The sequence below is a fragment of the Ochotona curzoniae genome, unplaced genomic scaffold, assembly GCF_017591425.1.
Source record: "Ochotona curzoniae isolate NIBS_2020 unplaced genomic scaffold, NIBS_Ocur_1.0 scaffold_2453, whole genome shotgun sequence".
In the NCBI taxonomy this organism is placed as follows: domain Eukaryota; kingdom Metazoa; phylum Chordata; class Mammalia; order Lagomorpha; family Ochotonidae; genus Ochotona; species Ochotona curzoniae.
The window spans coordinates 30,153,872-30,177,650 of record NW_024467094.1 but is presented as its reverse complement, the minus strand read 5'-3'; the positions used below and the strand labels follow the sequence as shown (position 1 = coordinate 30,177,650).

The following is a 23,779-nucleotide window of genomic DNA, read 5'->3' as shown; positions in this document are numbered from 1 at the left end:
TGAAATAAGAAAAAGGATGGCATCTAAAATAAACACTGATTTCACTTTGATTCCCAACCAGAAATATAGACGTCGCAATCGTCGTTCCAGCTACTTACCCAACAATCTAGTCTCAGATTCTCAGCCCTCATCTACGCTTGGAAGTTTCAATACCTTGCCACTGGAAGTATTTCAAATAATTTTAAAATACTTGTCAGGTGAGCTTTGGAGACTATGAATAGGCTACATGAGATAATAGAATTATTTAACCTTTCCTGATAATTGTTTACTATCTTAGGCACTGCTAAAATGTTAATAATGATACTTGTTTTTTAAGGTTTTTATCATTGTTAGATAAGGCATACAGCGAGAAAACATAATATTCACACTGTTGAAAAGTGTGCCTCTAAATATGATGACATATTAACCTGATTGTTACATCCTAACAGGTTTCTATTTATCAAGAATTGGATGTGAAACAATATTTAGATTTTTATCCACCAGGCTTATCACTTTTTTAATATTACTTTTTGAAGATTTATTTATTTAAAAGAGTTACAGAAATGGTGGGGCTAGTGGGAAGGACGAAGGGAGTAGATAGAGGGAAAAAGCTTTCGTCTGCTAGCTCATTTCCCAAATGGCTGCAACAGCCAGGACTGGGCCAGGCCAGAGCCAGGAACTCCATCCTGGTCACTTAACCCATTGTGCCACAATGCTGTCCCCCTCTCCAGGATTATTATTTTTGGCAAATTAATATAATAAACTGGAGGCCTGCGTTGTGGTGTAGCAGGTGAAGCCACTTCTGATCTAGCTCCCTTTCGGTGGCATGGGAAAGGCCACAAAGTGGTTTGCACCCCTACTACCCATTTAGGAGACCTGGAAGAAGCTCCTGGCTTCTGGCCAAGGCCTGGCCATTGTAGCCATTTCTGGAAGGACCTAGCAGACACGAGGTTTCTCTCTCAGTTTGTCCCTCCCTCTCTGTAACTCTGCCTTCCAAGTAAATAAATAAATCTTTTCTAAATAAAGATTTTAAAAAGATAGTAAATGGTACTAACAGTGACATTCTTATATTTCAACTGTACATATGTGTGTGTGTGTGTGTGTTTCTTTTGGTAGTGAAGGATATCAGCATGTTGAGTATGGTGTCCAAAACTGTCAGCCAGAGCATTATTAATTACATCTCAACTTCATCAGGAAGCAAAAGGCTGTTGCTCCAGAACTTCCATACCCTTGAGCTGCGTGACGAGACGGAGAACTGTGCTATCCTGGAGCACTACCGATCTCTAGGTACATGACAAAGAGAATTGTGATAAGAAACATGCTTGGTAGAGAGGACAGATTTACTCAGTCCTAGAATGCTAGCAGAAAATGAAATGTTTTTTTCTGAAATGTGCCCATTTCTTTTTTGTTGGTGTTTTAAAGATTTATTTTTATTGGAAAGTCAGATATACAGAGAGGAGGAGAGACAGAGAGGAAGCCACTTTTTTAAAGATTTATTCATTTTTATTGGAAAGGCAGATTTTTATAAAGAGAAGGTATAAAGAGAATCTACTGGTTCACTCCCCAAGTGGCCGCAGTAGCTGGAGCTAAGCTGATCTAAAGCCAGGAGCCAGGATCTTCTTTCTGGTCTCTCACACAGGTGCAGCGTCCCAAGGCTTTAGGCCGTGCTCAACTGCTTTCCCAGGCCACAAGCAGGGAGCTGGATGGGAAGTAAAGCAGCTGAGATATGAACCAGAGCCCATATGGATTCCAGCACTTGTAAAGCAAGGACTCTAGCCACTAGGCCATTGCGCCAGGCCCTAAAATGTGCCCTTTTCTATGATGGTTTTATTCTTCTATGTGAAGACCTTCCCTTAGCAATGGCTGCCCCTTGCACTTGTCTTTATAAAAGAACCTGCGCTTCAATGTCAAGTGATCACAGTCCTTGCGCTTGTGTGTTATGCTTATGTGATCTAGGTGGTTCCAATTTAGGAACTGATATGTTTTCTGTGCTTTAATTCCTGTTGAATTTGATGAGTTTTATCTCCATAACTGTTTTCCCTTTCAACCATATTCTAGTCCTTTAAAAAGAAATGTAAACACATTATTATGGAGGATCATTTGCTCTTCGATCAGAAACTTTGAATTCTTTTTTTAAGCACTCTGCACTTGTTAATAAATCATTATGCTCTAATTAAGTTGGCTTGATCAAAGGAAATTCTGTGTAATGTTTCTTCCCTTGATGTGTAATCATTCATATCTTTCACCCCATTCATTAGTTTCACTCTCCCTAGAGTGCTGAAATAAAATTCTAATTTCTACTTGACTAATGACACCAACTTAATTATGAAATCACTTTATAATTAACCAAAGCATGGCAATAAAACCAAGAATCACAATGATGTTGGGATTTAAATAAAGGTACAATAGTAAGTTAAATATTACCTTTTGGTAGCCCAAAGGTGCTTAGATTTAAGATAAATAGGACTATATGTATATGTAAATACAGCAAAGCATATTTGGCAAGTATAGTTAGTAAGAGGCATGTGTTTCATTTTAATGTTAATAGTTTCAATGTTGATAACTACACTTACTAAACCCTAAAATAAAACACAGCTATTGTTTTTCCTACTTCTCATTGTAAATCTTTGTGCAAACATTGCTTGTTGCAGGGGAAGTGGTACTTGGGTAATTTAAGGGTAATATAAGGTTCTCATGGGAAAACCTTTATTGTTATTTTAAGATGCATTCATTTATTTTAAAAGTACAATAACAGAATGAAGGAGAGACAGAGATCTTCAATCTCCTTGTTCACTCCTCAGATGGTGGGGTTTACGCTCAATGCTATGAGACTGGAATTCCATCAGGGTCTCCCTCTCAGCAAGTGCAAGCTTGGGTCCTCCTCTGCTGCTTTCCCAGGTGAATTGGCAAGAAGCAAGATCAGAAGCAAAGGAACCAGGACTCAACCAACACTCTGATATGTCATGTTAGGATTACAAATGGTGGTAGCTGGGCCCCGTGCTAGTGGCTGAATCCTCACCTTGCATGTGCCAGGATCCAATATGGGCACTGGTTCTAATCCTGGCTGCTCCAACTTCCCTTCCAGCTCCATGTTTGTGGCCTTAGAAAGCAGTAGAGGGTGGCCCAAGGCCTTGGGACCCCACACTCACGTGGGAGACCTGAAAGAATCTCCTGGCTTCTGGCTTAAGATCAGCATGGCTCCAGCCATTGTGGCCACATGGTAGAGTGAATCATTGGATGGAAGATCTTCCTCTGTGTCTCTCCTCCTCTCTGTATATCTGACTTTCCAATAAAAATAAATAAATCTTAAAAGAAAAAAAAAGGGTTTATGGGGCCCCGCACAGTAGCCTAGTGGTTAAAGTCCTCACCTTGTATGCGCCGGGATCCCATATAGGCACCAGTTCAGGTCTTGGCTGCTCTGCTTCCCATTCAGCTCCCTGATTGTGGCCTGGGAAAGCAGTTGAAGCCTTGTGACTGCACTACATGGGAGACCTGGAAGAAGCTCCTGGCTCCTGGTTTCAGATCAGCTCAGCTCTGGCCATTGGCGCCACCTGGGAAATGAGCCAGCAGACAGAACATCTTTCTCTGTCTCTTCTTCTCTCTGTAAATCTTTCCAATAAAAATAAATAAATCTTAAAAACTGGTTTTATGCATATATCTATTCCAATATCCACTTAATTTTGATGCAAACATCTAGTTTATGTCTTATTTTTCAAGTAAATGATGGTAAGTACATTTTCTTTTTGGGGGGTTTGTAAGTACATTTTATTATGTTGCCATTCCTATCTGATCTTTTATTGTTTTTCAGACGTTAAAATAACATTTTCAAAGCTCCGTACTTTAGAGATTGTAAATTTCAATTTGCTTCTTCATACAAAACAGAGCAGATGGCCAGTGTAGAAAGAACATTACATCTGACTATTTTAGTTGGAAGAACTTGAAGAAGTCAGTCCCTAAAGAATATAACAGAACACCTGTGTGGGGGTAAAAATGAGCCAGTATTGAGTTTTATGGTAAATTACAATTCTTAAAAGTAGGAGTTTTACATTGGAGAAGGCAAGCAACACACAATTATAACTTACCACAGCCCAACTATGATATACCAGGGACTAGATGCCAAAATATGAAGGGGAAAAAAAAAAGCTCAGCTTAAAAACCAGACACTGAAATGTCTTTTTATATAAAAATAAGGAAGGTTTATGATTAAAACTCAATTCTGGTCATGTGTTCAAGCATAGCAACTTCTAAGAATAAATTATGTTCCCATAGGTTCTTCATAATTATATAAAGTAGTTATTATGTAAAAAAGTAAATGCAAAGAAGTTGAAAATTGAAGAAAGTCATGATATGCAGGCATGTATTCCTCTACTATGTATCTTATTTTTAGTTTGAGGACATCTGTCCTGATAGGAATGTTAAGTGTATTGCCATTTTAGGAAAACAGAACTCTTAGCAAAAATAAATCATATACTGCCTGTCACTGTGGTTCAAGCTACATACCTCACTGACAACTGAGGGCCTTTTTTACTTTTTAAAGTCTGAACACACAATCCTTTATACATTCTTTACATGTAAGTCCCATAAAAGGATATCTGTCAAGGAAGAAATAAGTATTTCATCCAAACTACATACTTCCTGTGAGCATAAATGACCCCTGCCCTCTGAAATTTTTAGTAATTAAGACTAATTGCTTTGTATTTGGAGAAAGGGAACCTCTTTTCCCATTCTCCCCTTGCCTTTCATTAACAACTCAGAAGATATTTTCCTTGTGCCTATGTGGTTAATTTCAAGAGATATTGAAATCTATTCTCTAGGAAATAAGAGTTTCCTTAACGTATCTGATGCCTTTGTGTCTTATCATTGTATCTTTAAATAATTTTATGTAGCAACAATTTCACAGTTTTTTAGACAGTGTTATCCCGAGGCCTCCTAAACAGAAATCAGAGTCATACAGAAAGCATCCTGTAATTCTATTTTTTTTTTTTTTTGAAAGTAAGAGTTACAGAAAGAGAGATCTTCCATGTGCTGGTTGTCTCTTCAAATTGCCACAAAGGCCAGAGCTAGGCTGATCTGAAGGTCTCCCATGTGGGAGCAGGGACTCAAGCACTGGGCCGTCTTCCACTGCTTTCCCAGGCACATTAGCAGGAGCTGGATCAGAAGTGGAACAGCCAAAATTCAACTCTGAACCCATTAGGAATGCCAGCACCTTGGTGCCAGACCTCTCCCAAACTTGGTAGTACGAATCATGTGAACTCGGTCCACTTCCTGACCTTCAGGAAGCATTACGTGTGCCCTATTGATATCCTTAAATTAATTTCATTGTCATTTTTCTCTCCCATCCTACCTTTTCAGGTCTTCTGTTTAAAAGATGTACACTGCTGTTGCCCACCAAAGAAAGATTAAAGTACATCCACAAGATACTCATAGAAGTAAGACACTTCTGAATTAGTTCACAATCTTGATTGCCTGTAAAGAAATTTTATTACTAACATCATATAATCATTTTAAGTCTCTTAGTAGAATGTCATAAATTTGTACTAAAAACATTGTTAGTGATAAGCTAATACTTTACCAAGTGCTCAAAGATTAAGATTTTTTTTTTATTGGAAAGGCAGATATACAGAGAGGAGAGACAGAGAAGAAGATCTTCCATCCGATGATTCACTCCCCAAGTGAGCACAAAGGTCGATGCTATGCCGATCCAAAGCCAGGAGACTCTTCCGGGTCTCCCACGCAGATGCAGGGTCCCAAAGCCTTGGGCTTTGGCCTCAACTGCTTTGTCCAGAGTAGTCCCTTTGTCCAGAGTAGTCTCACCGTGCCACCTGCCCATCAGTTGCATAGTGGCTAGGTTGTTGGTGTTATCAGGTCTATCATCGTAGTGTCATGGTGCTAGTGTTCAAGCAACTTATTTTATTTAGCATTGGCCCCAAAGCACAAAAATAAAAATGGTAACAATTTTATTGTTACTATAATTATTCTGTTTACTAATTATTATTGCCTATAACCACTTATATTGCCTAATTTATAAGTTAAAATTTATCACAATAGGGGCCCAGCACGATAGCATACCTATTAAAGTCCTCACCTTGAATGCGCTGGGATCCCATATGGATACCGGTTCTAATCCCGGCAGCTCCACTTCCCATCCAGCTCCTTGCTTGCAGCCTGGGAAAGCAGTGGAGGGAGGACAGCCCAAAACTTTGGAACCCTGCACCCACGTGGGAGACCCAGAAGAAGCTCTTGGCTCCCAGCTTCGGATTGGCTCAGCTTTAGCCATTCAGCCACTTAGGGAGTGAACCATTGGACAGAAGATCTTCCTCTCTGTCTCTCCTCTTCTCTGTGTATCTGCCTTTCCAATAAAAATAAATAAGTCTTTAAAAAAAATTTTTTATCATCATAGGTACATTGTACAGAAAAAAAATAGAGTACAGTATGAAGTATTTTTGCCTTTCATAAGAATCCTGAGGTTTTAAGGTGATGAAGTGGTCATTTTATTAAAATGAAATAATTTTTGGAAAACTCCATCCATGTTTTAAATGTTCAAAAATATAGGAATATATACATATATTTAATTTTTATTTATTTGAAAGAGAGAAATAACTCATTTTGTGGTTCACACCTGAAATGGCCACAACAGCCAGGGTTGGACCAAGCTCAAGCCAGGAGCCAGGAGCCAGGAGCTTCCTCTGGGTGTCCCACATGATTGGTAGGTGTTTGAGCACTTGCGCCATCTTCCACTACTTTTTCAGGCCATTAGCAGGGAACTGGATTCAAAGCAAAACAGCTGGGACACCACAATGCCGGCCCCAGAAATGTATTTTTTTTAAATGTTATTTTGTTTTCTTTTTATTTTTTCTTTTCATTTTTTTTTAACTTTTAATGATTTTTATATAGTTGATTAGGGCTCAAAGGGCCAAGGGCTACAAGAAAGTGGGTAAGATCATTGTTTCCACATACTCTTTTTCCTTCCTGTATCTGGCGGGAGAGGAGAGACAAAGGGAGAAGCCTCCCAACCATCCCAGGGTCCCCGATGTGGGGCATGCTCCCAGGGCACTACTCAGGCAGTTCCAACAGTTCATCTGTTCTGAATTGTTGCCAGTCTCGCCATTCCAAGGTCCCTGGCTTCGGATCGGCATAGCATCGACCGTTGAGCTCACTTGGGGAGTGAATCATCGGACGGAAGATCTTCCTCTCTGTATATCCGCCTTTCCAATGAAAAAATAATAAAAATAAATCTTTAAAAAAAAAATCTGTCTTTGTGACACAGGGCTAATTAGAATTTATGCTGAAAATAGTCTTGCTTATTTCTCTTTAGTTTGAATGTCAAATTGTACAGTTCCACTGAAAATGCACAATTTATAATTCTTCTTTTTACAGATTCCCTGTTTTAAATTCAATGGCTGTGCAGCTCCTATACAATGCTTAGGATTGTCATGTTACGGCATGTTTTTACAGGTACTTTTTCTTAAATTTACTCAAAAGACAAAACTACAGAGAAAGAGAGAGAGAGAGTTAATGAGAAAGAGATAGCTTCTATCTGCTGGTTCATCCCCCCAGATAACTGTATTTGCCAGAGCTAAGTCTGTCCAAAGCCAGGAGATTGAAACTTCTTGGTTTTCCACATACGTAGCAAGGGCACAAGTACTTTTTTTTAAAGATTTATTTTTTATGGGCCTAGCTCAGTAGCCTAGTGGCTAAATTCCTCATCTGGCACGGGCCAGGATCCCATAAGGGCACCAGTTTGTATCCTGGCTGCTCCACTTCCCATCCAGTTCCCTGCTTGGGGCCTGGGAAAGCAGTCGAAGATGACCCAAGGAGTTGACCCTGCACCTGTGTGGAAAAATTGAAAGAAGTTCTTGGCTTCGGATCAGCTTAGCTCCAGGCATTGCGGCCACTTGCGTGACGGGAGATCGTTTCTCTCTTCTCTCCGTCCTTCTCTCTGTAAAAATCTGCCTTTCCAATAAAAATAAAATAAATCTTAAAAAAAAAAAAAGGGGAGCAGCTCGTACTTGAACCGCACCCGTATGAGATGCCAGCAACACAGGCAGCTGCTTTGGCTCTCAGCTATTTTCAAAAGAATTTATGTGTTAATCAACATTTCACAATCTAATTATAACTACATATCATTTGAATCTCCTCTTCATTTATCTTTGTGTATTTTAGTATGTTCAAAGATAATTACTAAATTTTGTCCTAATAAATAGTTTTGAGGCTGTTTTAAATAAATGTTCTTAATTGTCAGGCATACATATCTGGGCCCAACCTGGTGCAGCACGTTAAGCTGCTGCCTATGGCATTCCATAGGAGTGCTGGTTCAAGACCAGGCTGTTTCACTTCTGAGCCAGTCCCTGACAACAAACCTAGGTAATCAGACAAAGTCCAAGTACGTGGGTCCCTACACCCACACGCGTGGCTGGGACCCCTAGCCTTAGCTTGGCCCAACCCAGCGGTTGTGGCCATTTGGGAAATGAATCGGCAGGTTGCTCTCTTTCTAATTGTGCCTTTCAAATAAATAAGAAAGAGAAGAAGAATAAAAAGAATTGTCACATTAGAATGAGATCATTATCATTTCTAAGCTGTGTCATAAATGACAGCTAGAGGGAGTGGTAAGAGTTTTGTTGTCATCTTAAAATGAAGCCACAGTGTGGTTATAAGAAATATGTATTGGAGGATTTGGCTCACTACATTATTTTCCTCATATTGTCAAAATTCAAGATTCAGTCCTCAGAAAGAAAACTTCCTTTCTAACAAAAAAAGAAACTGAAGTTTAGAGTATGTCTAGGTTATAGCTAAGTAAATTTCTTAGTGGCAAAGTGGATAAAGATTGCATATCATCTTGATTATGTTCTAGTGACAGTATGCTCGTAAGAAAGTAGTGACTGCACTTTGATGTAATGGTACAGACATCCACGGTGCTTTCTTTATATTATTTCCTCAGACCTTAACAGCAGGTTGGGATGATCTCGAGTGCCATCGTGTGTTTAACTTCGTGTGTGAGCTGACTAACCTGTCCCGCAAGATGCAGGCTGTTGTTTGCAGCAAACCAGGTAAAGAACTGTAATGCACAAATAATGTTATACAATGGACAGACCGTCTTATAATGCAATGTACAGATTATATTATAATGTCAATGTACTCAAAAATATATCCCTATGTTTTTACCATATAAACTGACAAACCCTTAATGATGATGGACTTGAAAATATGAATAAATCTCCAAATAAGATGGAGTTTTCCTGTGTAAATTGAGGCATATATCCAACTTAACGGCTCATTTCTATGCTTCCTCTCTCTCCTTCCACAGAACCATCATTCAGTGTGATGATCGCTTCTGGGAAGGAAGGGTAAAAGCTTTAGAAGGAATTTACAAGAACCTTTAACATATGTACAAATGTAATGATTTATTTAAGTTTTAAAATCTAATGCAGAGGCTGGCATTTGGCCTAGTAGTTAGGATGCCTACTGGGATACCCATACCCTATGTCACAGATTCTGGGTTCCATTATGACTCTGGATCCTGTTTCAGTTCCTAATACACATCTCAGGAAGCAACAGTGATGGTTCGAATAACTGATTCATGCTACCCATGTAGGAGACCCAAATTCTGCCTGGTCTCAGTCGTGGCTACTGTAGATATTTGGGGAGTAAGTCAGGGGATAGGATCTCTATGTCTTTGTGTCTCATATTCTCTGAGTCTCAATTAAAGAAAAAAAAAAAAAAGATGTAGGACCCGGCATGGTAGCCTAGCAGCTGAAGTCTTCACTTTGAATGCACCAGGATCCCATATGGGCACTGGTTCTAATCCCAGCAGCCCTACTTCCCATCCAGCTCCCTGCTTGTGGCATGGGAAAGCAGTCAAGGACAGCCTAAAGCCTCAGGAACCTGCATCCGCGTTGGAGACCTGGAAGAGGCTTCTGGTTCCTGGCTTTGGATCGGTGCAGCACAGGCCATTAAGGCCAGTTGGAGATTGAATCATCAGACATGATCTTCCTCTCTTTTTGTCCTCCTCTCTGTATATCTGCCTTTCTAATAAAAGATAAATAAATCTTTATTTTAAAAAAGGTAGAAGCACAATGTAATAACAATTTATCATGTTACTCAGTTGATGAAAAACTTGTGTTAGCTCCCCGATAGCTTCAAAATAGAGTCAGAAGGGTTTATACAAGTCTTCATCATCTTATCCCAAGCTCCCTTTCGAACTAATGGCCCATTACTCATTGTACCATTTTAAGATATTGCTCTACTCACTGCGTTTCAGATACCTCGTTCTACCTCATTTTGCTGAGATACCATGTCTCCTTCACATCCTTTAATATGCTCTTTGCCTGGCCTCTGGGAAGCCTTGCCTAATTTCAGAGAGCAAGAATTTCTGAATTCCTGTATTATTTGACCTAACATAGCAAAGGCTAAAGTCTTAGATCATTAGTAGGCATCTTATTTATACTTCTCTTATCTACAAGCAAGTAGGACATAAATGGTATAAAAATGCAAAATGGTTTAGCTGCTATGGAAAATAGTTTGACTGTTCCTCAAAAAGCTAAACATAGAATTGCCATGGGACTCAGCATTTCTACCCCAAGTATGCACTTAATGGCGTAGAGAGGAGGAACATGGGCAGATCCTTTCACTCTGCAGTCCATTGCAGCATTGTTCACAATAACCAAGGTGGAAACAACCCAAGTGTCTATCAACAGATGAACGAACAAAATAATACATACTACAATATTGATGAAGCTTTGTCTTGCTAAGTGAAAGGAGGCAAGAACAAAAGGTCAAATATAGTAGGACTCCACTTACTGGAACAGGCAAACTCATGGAGTCAGAAAGTAGATTAGAGTTTATCAGGAGCAGTGGTGGGTGAAGAATAGGAAGTTATTGTTCAGTTGTTACAGAGTTTGTATTTAGCATGATGGAAAAGTGTTGGAATTAGTGATGATGATTGAACGACAGTGGGAATTGATTCCACTGAATTATATATGTAAAGATAATTAAAGTGGAAAATTTTATGTTCTATATACATATTAAAGATTTATTTATTTTTATCAGAGGGGCACATATCAGAGAGAAGGAGAGATAGAAAGAAAAAATCTTCCATCTTCTGCTTCAGTACGCAAGTGGCCACAACAGCTTCAGCTAAGCCAATCCAAAGCCACAAGTCAGGAGCTTCTTCCAGGTCTCCCACACAGGTGCAGGGTCCCAAGGCCTTGGGCCATCCTCGACTGCTTTCCCAGGCCACAGGCAGGGAGCTGGAAGGGATGTGGAGCAGCCAGGATACAATAAGGGATCCCAGCACATGCAAGGCTAGGACCTTAGCCACTAGGTTACCATTCTGGGCCTTGTTCTGTATATATTTTTACCACAATCACTTTGGGTGAACTGTATGGTACATAAATAATATTTCAAACCAGTGGCTTAAAAAAATAGCCAAATCCCATCTCATATCCAATAGAATAACTAGAATCAAGCAGTTTGGTAACAAATATTAGCAAGAATAAAGACATCAGAACCCGGGATACACTGCTGATGGCAATGATAACATGGTGTAGCCACTTAAGAAGACAGTATGATAATTCCTCAAATGTTTAAACAAAGTCACAAAATGATGTAGCAGTTCATTCCTTGGCATAACTCCAAGAGAAATAAAAACATACTCATAGAGAAACATGTAACAATATTATTAGCAATGTTAGTTGTATTAGCCAAAAGGTAGAAAAAAATCCAGTGTTCATCAGTAATGAATGGATAATCAAACTGTGTTATACCCATACAATCAAATATTATTTATAAATAAAAATAAATTAAAACACTAAAATATGCTACAAATGGAATAAACTTGAACATGTTTTTCTAAGTGAAATAAAACAATCACTAAAGATCACATACTACATGATATCATTCATATAAACACCATGAATTAGGAAAACTATGGAGACACTGAGCAGATCATTTAGTTCTAAAATATTAAAGTACATAGAGGGGCCCAGGGCAATAGCCTAGTGGTTAAAGTGCTCAGCTTGCCTGCACCAGATCCCATATGGGTTCCAGTCCTGGTCCCAGTTGTTTCACTCCCCATCCAGCTCCCTGCCTGTGGCCTGGGAAAGCAGTCAAGGACGGCCCAAAGCCTTGGGACCCTGCACCTGCGTGGGAAACCTGCAAGAAGCTCCTGGCTTCAGATCAGCTCAGCTCCATGTATTGCAGCCACTTGGGGAGTGAACCCATGGACGGGAGATCTTTCTGTCTCTCCTTCCCTCTGTAAATTAGGCTTTTAAATAAAAATAAATAATTTGTATAAATAAATAAATTCACTCTTGTGTAAGATTCTGATAAATATGTCTTTTTCTTTTTTCTTTATTTTTTAAGGAAGGCACTTCTTGCAGGCAGAGTGGGGATACCTCTTTTTTTAAAAAAAAAAATATGTATTTTTATTGGAAAGTCAGATATACAGAGAGGAACAGAGACAGAGAGGAAGATCTTGTATCTGCTGATTCACTCCCCAAGTGGCCCCAATGGCTGTAACGATCTAAGACAGGAGCCAATGCCTCTTCCAGGTCTCCCACGCGGGTGCAGGGTCCCAAGGCTTTGGGCCGTCCTCAATTGCTTTCCCGGGCCACAAGCAGGGAGCTGGATGGGAAGCAGGACTTCTGGGTTTAGAACCAGTGCCCATATGGGATCCTGGCGCATTCAAGGCGAAGACTTCAGCTGCTAGGCTACCACACTGGAGCCTAAATATGACTTTCGATTTATCCATTATTCAATGTTTTGAATATAAATCAAGAAGATAAAGGTAAGTAGATGATTAAACTATGGAGTTTGGTCAGTTAAAGAACAGATAATGTTAGGGGCTAGCTAATTCTCCACCTCTAAGAACCAGTATTCCATGTGGGAGACAGTTTGTGTCCTGGCTGCTCCACCTCCAATCCAGCTCCATGACTGTGATTTGGGAAAGCAGAAGAGGATGACCCGAGTCCCCGGAACCCTGCACTGACGTGGGAGACACGAAAGAAGCTCCTGACTCCTGGCTTTGGCCATTGCAGCCACCTGGGGAGTGAACCAGCGGATGGAAGATCTTGCTCTCTGTCTCTCCTTTTCTCTGTAAACCTGCCTTCCAGTGAAAATAGTTTTTAAAAAAATTCCCTTATTACTTTTATTTTAGAAACCCAGTTTATAATCGTTCTTTAACCACAAAGGCTAGAGGTTGCTGAGCACTGTCTGATGACTCCGGAAGGAGTGACTTACAACTTTGTTGTCTTCACAGGAAGTGCCCGAAAATTGGAGTTAAGAATCAGACTGTTCTGCAGGAATGTTCTACTGGATCACTGGTCTAGTCGAAGTGATTCAGCTTTTTGGTTGACACGAATATTAAAGCCCTGGCCCATGGTGAATCAAGCAAGATTACTGTATATCATCTTTGGGCCGGTGTCTCCTCATGATGGTGAGCACCTGCATTTCAGGAACATATGTTACAGAACTGGTTAATCACTTAGACTTTGGAAAGTATAGAATTTTGCACCTACTCAGTTTTCTCATTCCTAATCACTGAACAGGATTTCGTGATTTCAAAGATATATACTACATTAATTTGAGCACAACCAAAACTTCCAAGACATATTTAGTTTTGTAATAGCTCATTATTTTATTACAAAGATTTATTTTTTTATTTTTGGAAAGTCAGATATACAGAGAGGAGGAGAGATAGAGAGAGCATCTGTCTGATGATTTACGCCCTAAGTGACTGCAACGGTTGGAGCTGCGCTGATCCAAAGCCGGGAGCCAAGAGCTTCTTCCGGTCTCCCATATCAGTGCAGGGTCCCAAGGCTTTGGGCCATCCTCTTCTGCTTTCCCAGGCCACAAGCAGGGTGATGGATGGGAAGTGGGACCGCCAGGATATGAACCGGTGCCCATAAGGGATCCTGGTGCATTCAAGGCGAGGACTTTAGCCACTAGGCTACCACCAAACCCTCATTATTTTATTTTTAAAATATTTATTTTTAGGGCCCAGCAGCATGGCCTAACAGCTAAAGCCTTGAATGCGCCAGGATCCCATATGGGCTCCAGTTTTGATCCCAGCAGCTCTACTTCCCATCCAGCTCCCTGCTTGTGGCCTGGGAAAGCAGTTGAGGACGACCCAAAGCCTTGGGACCCTGCACCCATGTGGAAAACTTGGAAGAAGTTCCTGGAGCCTGGCTTCAGATTGGCACAGCACCAGCCATTGAGATCACTTGGAGAGTGCATCATCAGATGGAAGATCATCCTCTCTGTCTCTGCTCCTTTCTGTGTATCTGACTTTACAATAAAAATAAATTAAGAAAAAAAAAAAGAAAAAAAAGATATGCCTTTGTTTTGGAAAGTGAATAGTAGATTTTATTTTAGTAACACTGCATCCATTGCTCATTCTAAGTTCTGTTATGAGGTGTTACCTCTAAACTAGAAGCCTGTTCTACGTAATGAAGCTATCCTTGTTTCATTGGCTACTGCTGTTGCGTTGCATCGTATCTCTAAGAAACATTCAAATGTATACTGTTCTCAGAACCGATTTCATTATGGAAATGCAATGTATATAAGTGATAGTATTCCAGTATGTAATCCATTTCTGATTTTAAGCAATCCATGAATTTCAATCAAAGTCAACCATTCTGTCCTAGCCTAGTTTTTGTTTCAATTCAGGACAGGTGTTTTGGCAGAAAATGACAGAAGGACCTACGGATGAATCGAGTCTTAAAGGCCTGGCAGATGCCATTAAATTACTGTATGACGCAGGCACCAAGGAGTGGACAGCAGATGACGTCATCAGTCTCGTGGACGAGCTATCGGGTAAAATATAGAGACTAATATACAGTAACATCAACATATGATTACTACAGTTATAGAGTATAAGGCTATTCCTACAGGTATAAATTAAGTGTCTGAATCATTCATTGCTTTAAAATGTTTTTAAAGTTTGGCCTTATGATTGGAGAGAATACATGTTGTCAAATTTCTTTTAATTTTAAATATCATATCATTGTTATAATTGCCATGTGTTAACTAGATTTACTGTACTCGTTATTGCAAGTTTCAGAAACACCCTGCTGGGTTATGTAAGGAGAAAATCCTCTCCTGCCAGGTTAGGAAAGGTGAAGCGGTTTTTCCCATTCCTGCCTCATGCTTTAGATTGTAAAGCTAACAGAGCTTCTCTCCTTACCAGCAGCTTCGACCGTCTTGCCTGATGATGATACGTGTGTTGAACAGCTTCAACAAGGCCTTGAACACGTGTGTAGGAGCTGCCATGACCTGGCCCTAAGCTTGTCTCTGGCTAAATGCTATAATTATAATGTTAAAAATATTTTCCCCAACCAGTTCCCTTGGTACTAATTGTATTTCCAATAAAGTGTTATGATGTTACAAGTATGTAATGATGTTTACCATGGCTATCGTGCAATTTCTCATTAAATAACTGTTCTTCTTCTAATAAAAGTGGTTCCCCGTGAGTGGCTCCTAGAGAATAATGCACGACTTCTAATCTTAAGTGGAAACAACATCTGTTTCACTTTCATGGCTAGTAAAGCTGTAAACGGACGGGCCCTTGAACTGTCAAGACTTATAGTCTTTTTGGCTTTGGTAAGTAAAATGTTTTCCTCTAGCTAAATGTTTAACATCACAGTTGACCTGCCAAGGATTACCTTGAAGGGATTTAAATATATATTTTAATGTTTATCTTAAAAATATGAAAGTATATATAATAAAAAAAACATACTCTTTCTACAAATATGTATTTTATTTATTTTAAAAGGCAGAGTTACAGAAAGAGAGCGTCTCTCTATCTGCTGATTCACTCCCAGATAGCCACAATGACCAGGACTGGGTCAGGCCAAAGACAGGAGTTTCCTCTAGGTCTCCCACATGGGTGCAAGAGCCTAAGAAGTTAGGCCATATTCAGCTGCTTTCCCAGATGCATTAGCAAGGAGCTGGATTGGAAGCAGAACAGCATATAGGATGCCAGTATCACAGGTAGCAACTATACCATATGCCACATGCCACTCCTGAATTATTCTTTATATTAATTTCTTCTCCTTGTACATCTAGAGTGTCATTACATACCTCAACATACCCCTAGGGACCAGACATGTGGCCTAGCAGTTAAGAGGCCAGTTTGACATGTATTGAGTCCCAACTCTGCTTCTGACTCCAGTGTCCTGCTCATGTGCACCCTAGGGAGATATCAGGTGATAGCACAAATTGTTTGGTCCCTGGTATGCACAAGGGAGACCTGGATTGCATTCCTAACTTCTGTTTTTGAGCTGGTCCAGCCCTGGCTGTTGTGAACATTTGCTGTGTGAGCCAAGGGCTGGGAGTTCTATTTGTCTCTGCCTCTCAAATAAATTTAAATATATAAAAATATTAAATAAATATAAATATATATGTATATCTCTTTCACAATAATCGGTGTGGATGGAAATGGTAGGGAAAGGATATAAAAGTGAGTAGAGATAAAATTGAAATAAGACTGGGAAAATTGAAATTGGGAAATGGGTGTTAGGAATTCATTATACATTTTTAATAGCTTTTAATTTTGTCTTATTTTTTAAGATTTATTTATTTTTTAGTACAAAGTCAGATATACAGAGAGGAGGAGAGACAGAGAGGAAGATCTTCCGTCCGATGATTCACTCCCCAAATGAGCGCAATGGCCAGTGCTGCGCTGATCTGGAGCCAGGAGCCAGGAACCTCCTCCAGTACTCCCACACAGGTGCAGGATCCCAAAGCAATGGGCCGTCCTCGACCGCTCTCCCAGGCCACAAGCAGGGAGCTGGATAGGAAGTGGAGCTGCTGGGATCAAAACTAGAGCCCATATGGGATCCCAGCGCGTTCAAGACGAGGACCCTAGCTGCTAGGCCTATATTTTTATTTTGAATTCTGAATTATGTAGTACAATTTCTTATAGGCTAGGATTTCTCCCCACCAAACTCCCACCCCCCGAAATATTTTCCCCATTTTACTACAATAGTGTAGTCCTTCATAAGGAATCATAATTCTATTAGTCTCTTATTTAAGTGTACCCTGACATTGTTGGTACAGACAATATCAGGCAGTCCGGCATCCCATTGTCTACACATGTCCAACAGTTTCATTGGGAAGAATTCATTATACTTATTTTGCCAACTTTTTATAGTTAAAATGCTTATCAAAATTTAAAAATGGGGGCCAATGCAGTGGCTCAAAAGGCTAATCCTCCACCTGCAAATACTAGCATCTCATATGGATGCGATTTTGTGTCCCAGCTACAGTACTTCCTATCCAGCTCTGTGCTTGTGGCCTGAAAGCAATGCAGGATGGACAAAGTCTTTGGGCCCTTGCTCCCCCATGAGACTGGAAGGAGGCTCCCAGCTCCTAGCTTCAGATCATCTTAGCTCTGGCCCTTTCAACCATTTGGGGAGATCTTCTATCTGCTGATTCATTCCCCAAGTGGCTGCAACAGCCAGAACTGAGCTAATCCAAAACAAGGAGCAAGAAGCTTCTTCCAGGTTTCCCATGAAGTGCAGGGTACCAAGGCCTTGAGCTGTCCTCTATTCCTTTCCCTGGCCACAAGCAGGGATCTGGATGGGAAGTGGAGCAGCCAGGACATGAACCAGTGCCCATATGGGATCCTGGCAGATGCAAGGTGAGGACTTTAGCCACTAGGTTATCACTCCAGGCCCAAGCTGCTTATATATTTTTTTAACAGAAAACAAGAAGGAGAGAAAGAAATAAAGGTTATCCATCTTCTTGTTTACTCCCCCAAGTGCCTGCAACAACCAGGGCTGAACCATGCTGAAGCCACAAGCCAGGAACTACATCTGGGTCTCCTATGTGGGTGGCAGGAACCCAAATACTGGGATTATCATCCACTGCTTTCCCAGGTGTGTTAGCAGGAACCTGGAGCAGGAGCAGGTGTGGTCAGGACTCGAAATTCTCTCAGGGATGCAGGTGTCCCAGGTGGCAACTTAGCCCACTATACCACAACCCCTACTCCTGTGTATATCTTTTGAGAAATGTCAAGATTTCTGTAACTAAGTTCAAGAAGACAACAATAAATATATATGAGAAATCAGGGAGCAGAAGGAGCCACTGTCAGGGGAAAGTGGACAGATGAAGGTTTTTAAGGGCAGATGGGGAGTGACAACAGATTCGTCCAAGCTTACAGAGAAATGGAACCGCATAACTCTTCAGGGCCCTGAAGGCAGCTGCGTGTTATTTCTGAAGAGAGCACATGTGCAGAAGAGGCACGGGTGAGAAGAGAGAGGCTGGTGAGAGGGGAGCTCTACAGACCATCCCCTTCACAGGAGCCGCTGGTCAACTTGGTGTGTGTGGTAGGTCACCTTGGCGGCACCATGAAAAATAGTATAGAGAGAAAGTCACTGAGGGGAGAAAAGCTCTCTCTAGAAGCCTTCTCGGACTGATGACTCTGATCGTATTGTCTGAATTGCCTCCGATTTGTCCTCTCTTCCCTTCATTTACTGTTAGTGCTTGTAAGCTATTCTGTGTACTGGGTAAGCCATCTCCCAAAATAGATTGCAAGCTCATTGAAATCCATGCTATATCACTTTTTTTTTTCATTGTGCCGGGTACAATACAGTGCTTCACATGGAAAGAATAGTAAGTCTTTACTGTAAGATTATCATTATTCAATTATACCATTATGTAGTTTTTTCATGTTATATATGGTCTATTTGGCCTTGTGAGTTGCATTGGCTATTTAGAATGTTAATGTATAAACCTTTTGCATTGCAGTCAGTTTGGGCTGGGAACTGTGATCTTTACATATTTATATTCAAAGATTTATGGAGAGAGGTCTTCCACCCATTGGTTCTCTCCCAGATGACTGTAATCAGGAATCAGGAGTTTTTCAAGGTTTCTCTTGGGTAACAGGGACCCAAGTACTTGGACTCTCTTATACTGCTCTTCCCAGGCAGTCAGCGGGGGCTAGATCAGAAATAGAATAACCGGGACATGAACCAATCCCCATATGAGATGCCAGCATCATTGCAGGCAGAGGCTTTACCCACTACACAACACCAATCCCTTAATATTTATATTTAAATAATGGAGAGGCAAAGAGTCCTAAAAATCTCAGGGTGGGGATTTAATCATACTGTGGAATTCTCCTGTCCTTCGAAATAGCCTATTTGCTTATCATCCTTATCGGAGTTCTTGAAAATAGAGCTTTCCTTCATGGATTATCTTTATAACCATCATTCTTAGCAACTGCTCAACAAATGCTTTATTTGGAAAATCAATTTTGCTGAATGAGCAGAAGTAATTTTTCATTTACTCAATAACTTCTAAATATGTTTTTGCATTAATGCATAGTACTCTGTAATAATAATTAAAACAAGTCTTTATTTACTTCACACTTTTTTACTGAAATTGTATCACTTAAAAGCAATAGTAAGTAGCTGAAATGATGCCATATCAGGCTAACCCTCCACCTGTGGTGTCAGCATCCTAAATGGTTGCAGGTTTGAGCCCCAGCTGCTCCACTTCTGATTTAGCTCCCTGCTAATGGTCAGGGAAGCAGCTAAGGAGAGCCCAGAGCCTTGGGCCCCTGCATCACATAGCAGACCCGGAAGAAGCTCCTGACTCCCAGCATTAGACCAGCTCGCCTCTGCCACTGTGACCATTTGCAGGGTGAGCTAGCAGATGGAAGATATATATATATATATCTAGCTCAATCTCTCTCTAACTCTGGCATTTAAGTAAAAAGAAAAATCTTTATTAAAAAAAAGAATATTAAAGAATATTAGGTATAAGAGCATTTTCTATTAATAAACTTAGCATGGTTAAATGTATAATAAATTATGCAGAATCATAAATCATCTTTGCCAAAACAGTTTTCAAATTCTACAGCTTGCTTCACAAGGTTGACAAACATTCTTTGTGTATCTAAATCAGGTGTGTGAGAAAGAGCTCTACTGCATGGATTGGGCAGTGAAAATGATGCAAAAAGTCTGTAAAGTTTTTAATACTCCAGTGGAAAGAAATAATTTCCTGCAGAATGTAGCCGGTGCATTTGCAGGTATTATAATGGAAATGCTGCAATCAATTATGTCTGGTGAGTAGGAATGAAGATGGTGCACAGGTGTGGATAAAATGTATTCTAGTCTCCCCTTAAGTAGAGCCTGTGATGTGTGAATTTTTGTTTCTAAACTAACGATAGAAGGAGCAAACATTTCTAGCTTGTTGGTTTTTCTGTGAGGTATGTTTAGCTCCTTCCTTAGACAATATCATCATCTTGTTTTATATGTAAGAAAACAAAGGTTTAGAGAAATTACCTGACTTGGCCAAGTTCATAAAATCGAGGCCACACACCACAATGCAACATTTTTTTTTTCTGATTTCGAGCCCATTGTTCTTACGTAATCCCATGGCTTAGGAAAGGGTGTTAACAGAAAGTCTTCTGCTTTAAATTTTACTGGGGGCAATTGGAACATCTTCCAATTGTATGTTTAAATGTTGAACTGTCATTTTCTTTTCCCCTCTGTCTCTGTGTCTGGCATGTAGGAGATCATGATGAAGACAACAGAAGCTTTTTGAATTTGTTCCATCTTGTACATGCTCAGGCTAACTTCCACAAGGAGGTCCTGTATTTGACCATGGGGGCTGTGTCTACCTAAATACTCAACAAGCTTTTCCTTTAGAGAGTGTTTCTCTGAACTACCAACTAGAAGATTGGTACTTGTTCACATCCAAAGAATAGCATCCATGGGACTTACCATCTAAGTAACCTCAGAACATGGCAGAGAATCTGAGAAGTAACTGCTTGTGCTATAAAAAAATAACAGATTGACCCAAGAACATATTCAGCTTTCTCTGAACTACAAGGTTGGCCTCTGCAGCTCAGCAAACCCAACAGCAAGCCAACATGGACGTTAGCCATCCCAGCGCCTGTGTGTGCCTTTGAAGACAGAGAAAATCCTGTTTTGTAGTTGGCACTCATCCCATTCACTAACTAGCCTGTATTTGTTCATTTTGTTCAGATTGTAGAGACACTTCCCAGAATGTTTTGTTAAGAATTACAGCAGGGTATTTTTGTAATGTACCAGAATACAAATCGCATTCCTTACCACTTCCTTGGCATATGATTATGAAAGGCATTACCTTTTGTTCATTTTTTTTACATGAACAATTGGTTTTCCTTTAAAGCCCAATGAAAGTATATGTATTTGTATAAACTGCAGACGCACAACATTTACACAGTTACTTCAAACATTTTGTGGAAATATAAAATTAGAAGTTAAATTCATAGGGCTGGCATTGTGACACATGTCATGCCTGCATACCATACGGACCCCAGTTCGAATGCCAGCTGCTCCATTTCTGATCCGGGTGCCCTGCTACTGCACCAGGGAAAGCAGAGAAGATGACCAAAGTGCCTGGGCTGCTGACGTTGCAGCCGTTTGAAGAGTAAACAAACAGATGGAAGATCATTTTCTGTGTCTCCCTTTATCTGTCACTCTGCCTTTCAAATAAATAAATCTTGAAAGTTTTTTTACAGTTAAATTTTATTTTGTTTTACTTTATTTTAAATTTTATTTTGGAAACTGGACCCATGGATGGTTAAAACAGCCAATGAGAACAGGGTTCCTTTTCATTCAAGAGAACAGGTTTCAAGAAGCTTCACGAATCGGGCCCAGCACCGTGGCCTAGCATCTAAAGTCCTCCCCTTAAACGCGCCGGGATCCCATATGGGCGCCAGTTCTAATCCCGGCAGCTCCACTTCCCATCCAGCTCCCTGCTTGTGGCCTGGGACAGCAGTCAAGGATGGCCCAGAGCCTTGGGACCCTGTCTCCCACCGGGAAGAAGTTCTGGCTTCAGATCGGCATCAGCCGTTGCACTCACTTTGGGAGTGAACCATCAGACAGTTAAGATCTTCCTCTCTGTCCCTCCTCCTCTCTGTATATCTTTCTAATAAAAAAATAAATAAAAGAAAAGAAGCTTCAGGACTCCTTCTTTCTGCTTAGCATCTGCCGTGTCCACCTTCACCATTCAGATAGACACCAGCCGCATTTCGCGGGTACCCTCTCATATCGCTCTTTATGCTTGACCATTTTACTTTACTTCCACTGAGATCCACTTGGTCTTTCCCACTGGGCTTCTACAAACAGGATTTCTTTTCTTGAGCCTTTGCTATAAGTCACTCTGTGAGCTGGGAAAGGAAAGAACACCAGGTCTGAAAATTACTCACAGAAAAGGGGCAGGCACTGTGCAAAATTCATGACTAGTGTGATTCATTCTTTGTTTACAATAGATAAATCGTATCATTTTGCCACTAGTTTTTAAAAAAAAAAAAAAAAACTGATGAATTCTCCATTTGACTATTAAGATGTGTAAGATTTGTGACCAAATTTTTTTTTAAGATTTTTTATTTTTATTAGAAAGGCAGATATACAGAGAGGAGGAGAGATAGAGAGGAAGATCTTCCATCCAATGATTCACTCAAGTGACTGCTATGGCCAGAGCTGAGCCGATCCGAAACCAGGAGTCAGGAGCTTCTTCCAGGTCTCCCACACGGGTGCAGGGTCCCAAGGATCTGGGCCATCCTTGACTGCTTTCCTAGGCCACAAGCAGGGAGCTGAATGGAAAGCAGGGCCACTGGGATTAGAACTGGCATCCATATGAGATCCCAGCCCGTGCAAGGTGAGAACTTTTAGCCACTAAGCCGGGCCCGTGACCAAATTTTCAGTTGCCTCAACTCAGTAATTTTGCTGAACACATTTGTCATCTGGAATCAACTGTTGTATCAAACTTTAAGATGGGAGATTAACTTGCAAAAGCACATGATCATCATTAGTATTCATATTTAAGAGATGGTATAGACATTCATATTGCCAAATGATAATAATAATAACAATAAAATAAGCATTTGCAAAATCCATAGCCTGAAAACTCTGAGAGTGTCCATTCTAACTCTGGAGTAGTCATGATACTGTAACTATGAAAACTGCAAAATCAGATAACCTAGCCTGTGCCTTTTTCAAAACAAGGAGATTGAGCAAATTAAAAAACCTGGACTTTCTGCTCTTTTTTCCTTTTATGAAGGTTATTCCTGGGCTCAGCACGCTGGCCCAGTGGCTAAATCCTTGCCTTCGTCTGCCGGGATCCCATATGGGTGGGGAGTAGGTCTGGTGGGGGTATTGTGAGTCGCTCTGACTGGGCTGCAACTCCCACTGCTTTGCATGAAGGCCAAGTGTGCAGTAGGCAGGACTGAGCTGGACTGCAGCACCCATTGATTTGCATAGAAGATAGGGCTGGAGACAGAACTGACCCAGCAATTACAACTACCAGTGCACGCGTGAGTAGATTTGGGCGATGGAATGGGCCAGACCCTATATTGACATGCTCACAGAGGAAGCAGGTCTGGGATCACCTCTGATGAGGTGTTTTTGAATTGCTGGACTCAGAACTCCAAACATGGAGAGAACTACAGGTTCCATGGTCTGGCCGTGGAGTACGAGTGTCAGAGCTGGGCCTCCTCGGTGACTTGGACAGGGCAGTGGACTGCATGTCCATCTCATGGAGGATATGGCAGTACACTAGAGCCTGTGGAGGACATCTGGTATCATGGCAGAGGCCGGAGGACAGAACAAGTCAACTAACTATCCCATCAAATAATTGCCAGTGAGGATCCGGCACGGTAGCTGAGCGGCTAAAGTCCTCGCCTTGAACACACTGGGATCCCATATGGGCAACAGTTCTAATATCAGCGACCCCGCTTCCCATCCAGCCCCCTGTCTGTGGCCTAAGAAGGCAATCAAGGATGGTCCAAAGCCTTGGGACCCTGCAC

General features: G+C 40.8%; 1 protein-coding gene across 1 annotated transcript; it reads left to right on the top strand.

Moving 5' to 3' along the window:
* Positions 1–16: 16 nt before the first annotated feature.
* Positions 17–21,194, top strand: FBXO47 (F-box protein 47). The gene is made up of 10 exons (XM_041001392.1): positions 17–197; positions 1,096–1,266; positions 5,332–5,408; positions 7,357–7,434; positions 8,918–9,026; positions 13,235–13,411; positions 14,644–14,790; positions 15,434–15,576; positions 19,888–20,047; positions 20,497–21,194. Exons 1-10 carry the CDS (start codon positions 17–19, stop codon positions 20,607–20,609), a joined length of 1,356 nt encoding a protein of 451 aa, XP_040857326.1. The 3' UTR covers positions 20,610–21,194.
* The last annotated feature ends 2,585 nt before the right edge of the window (positions 21,195–23,779 follow it).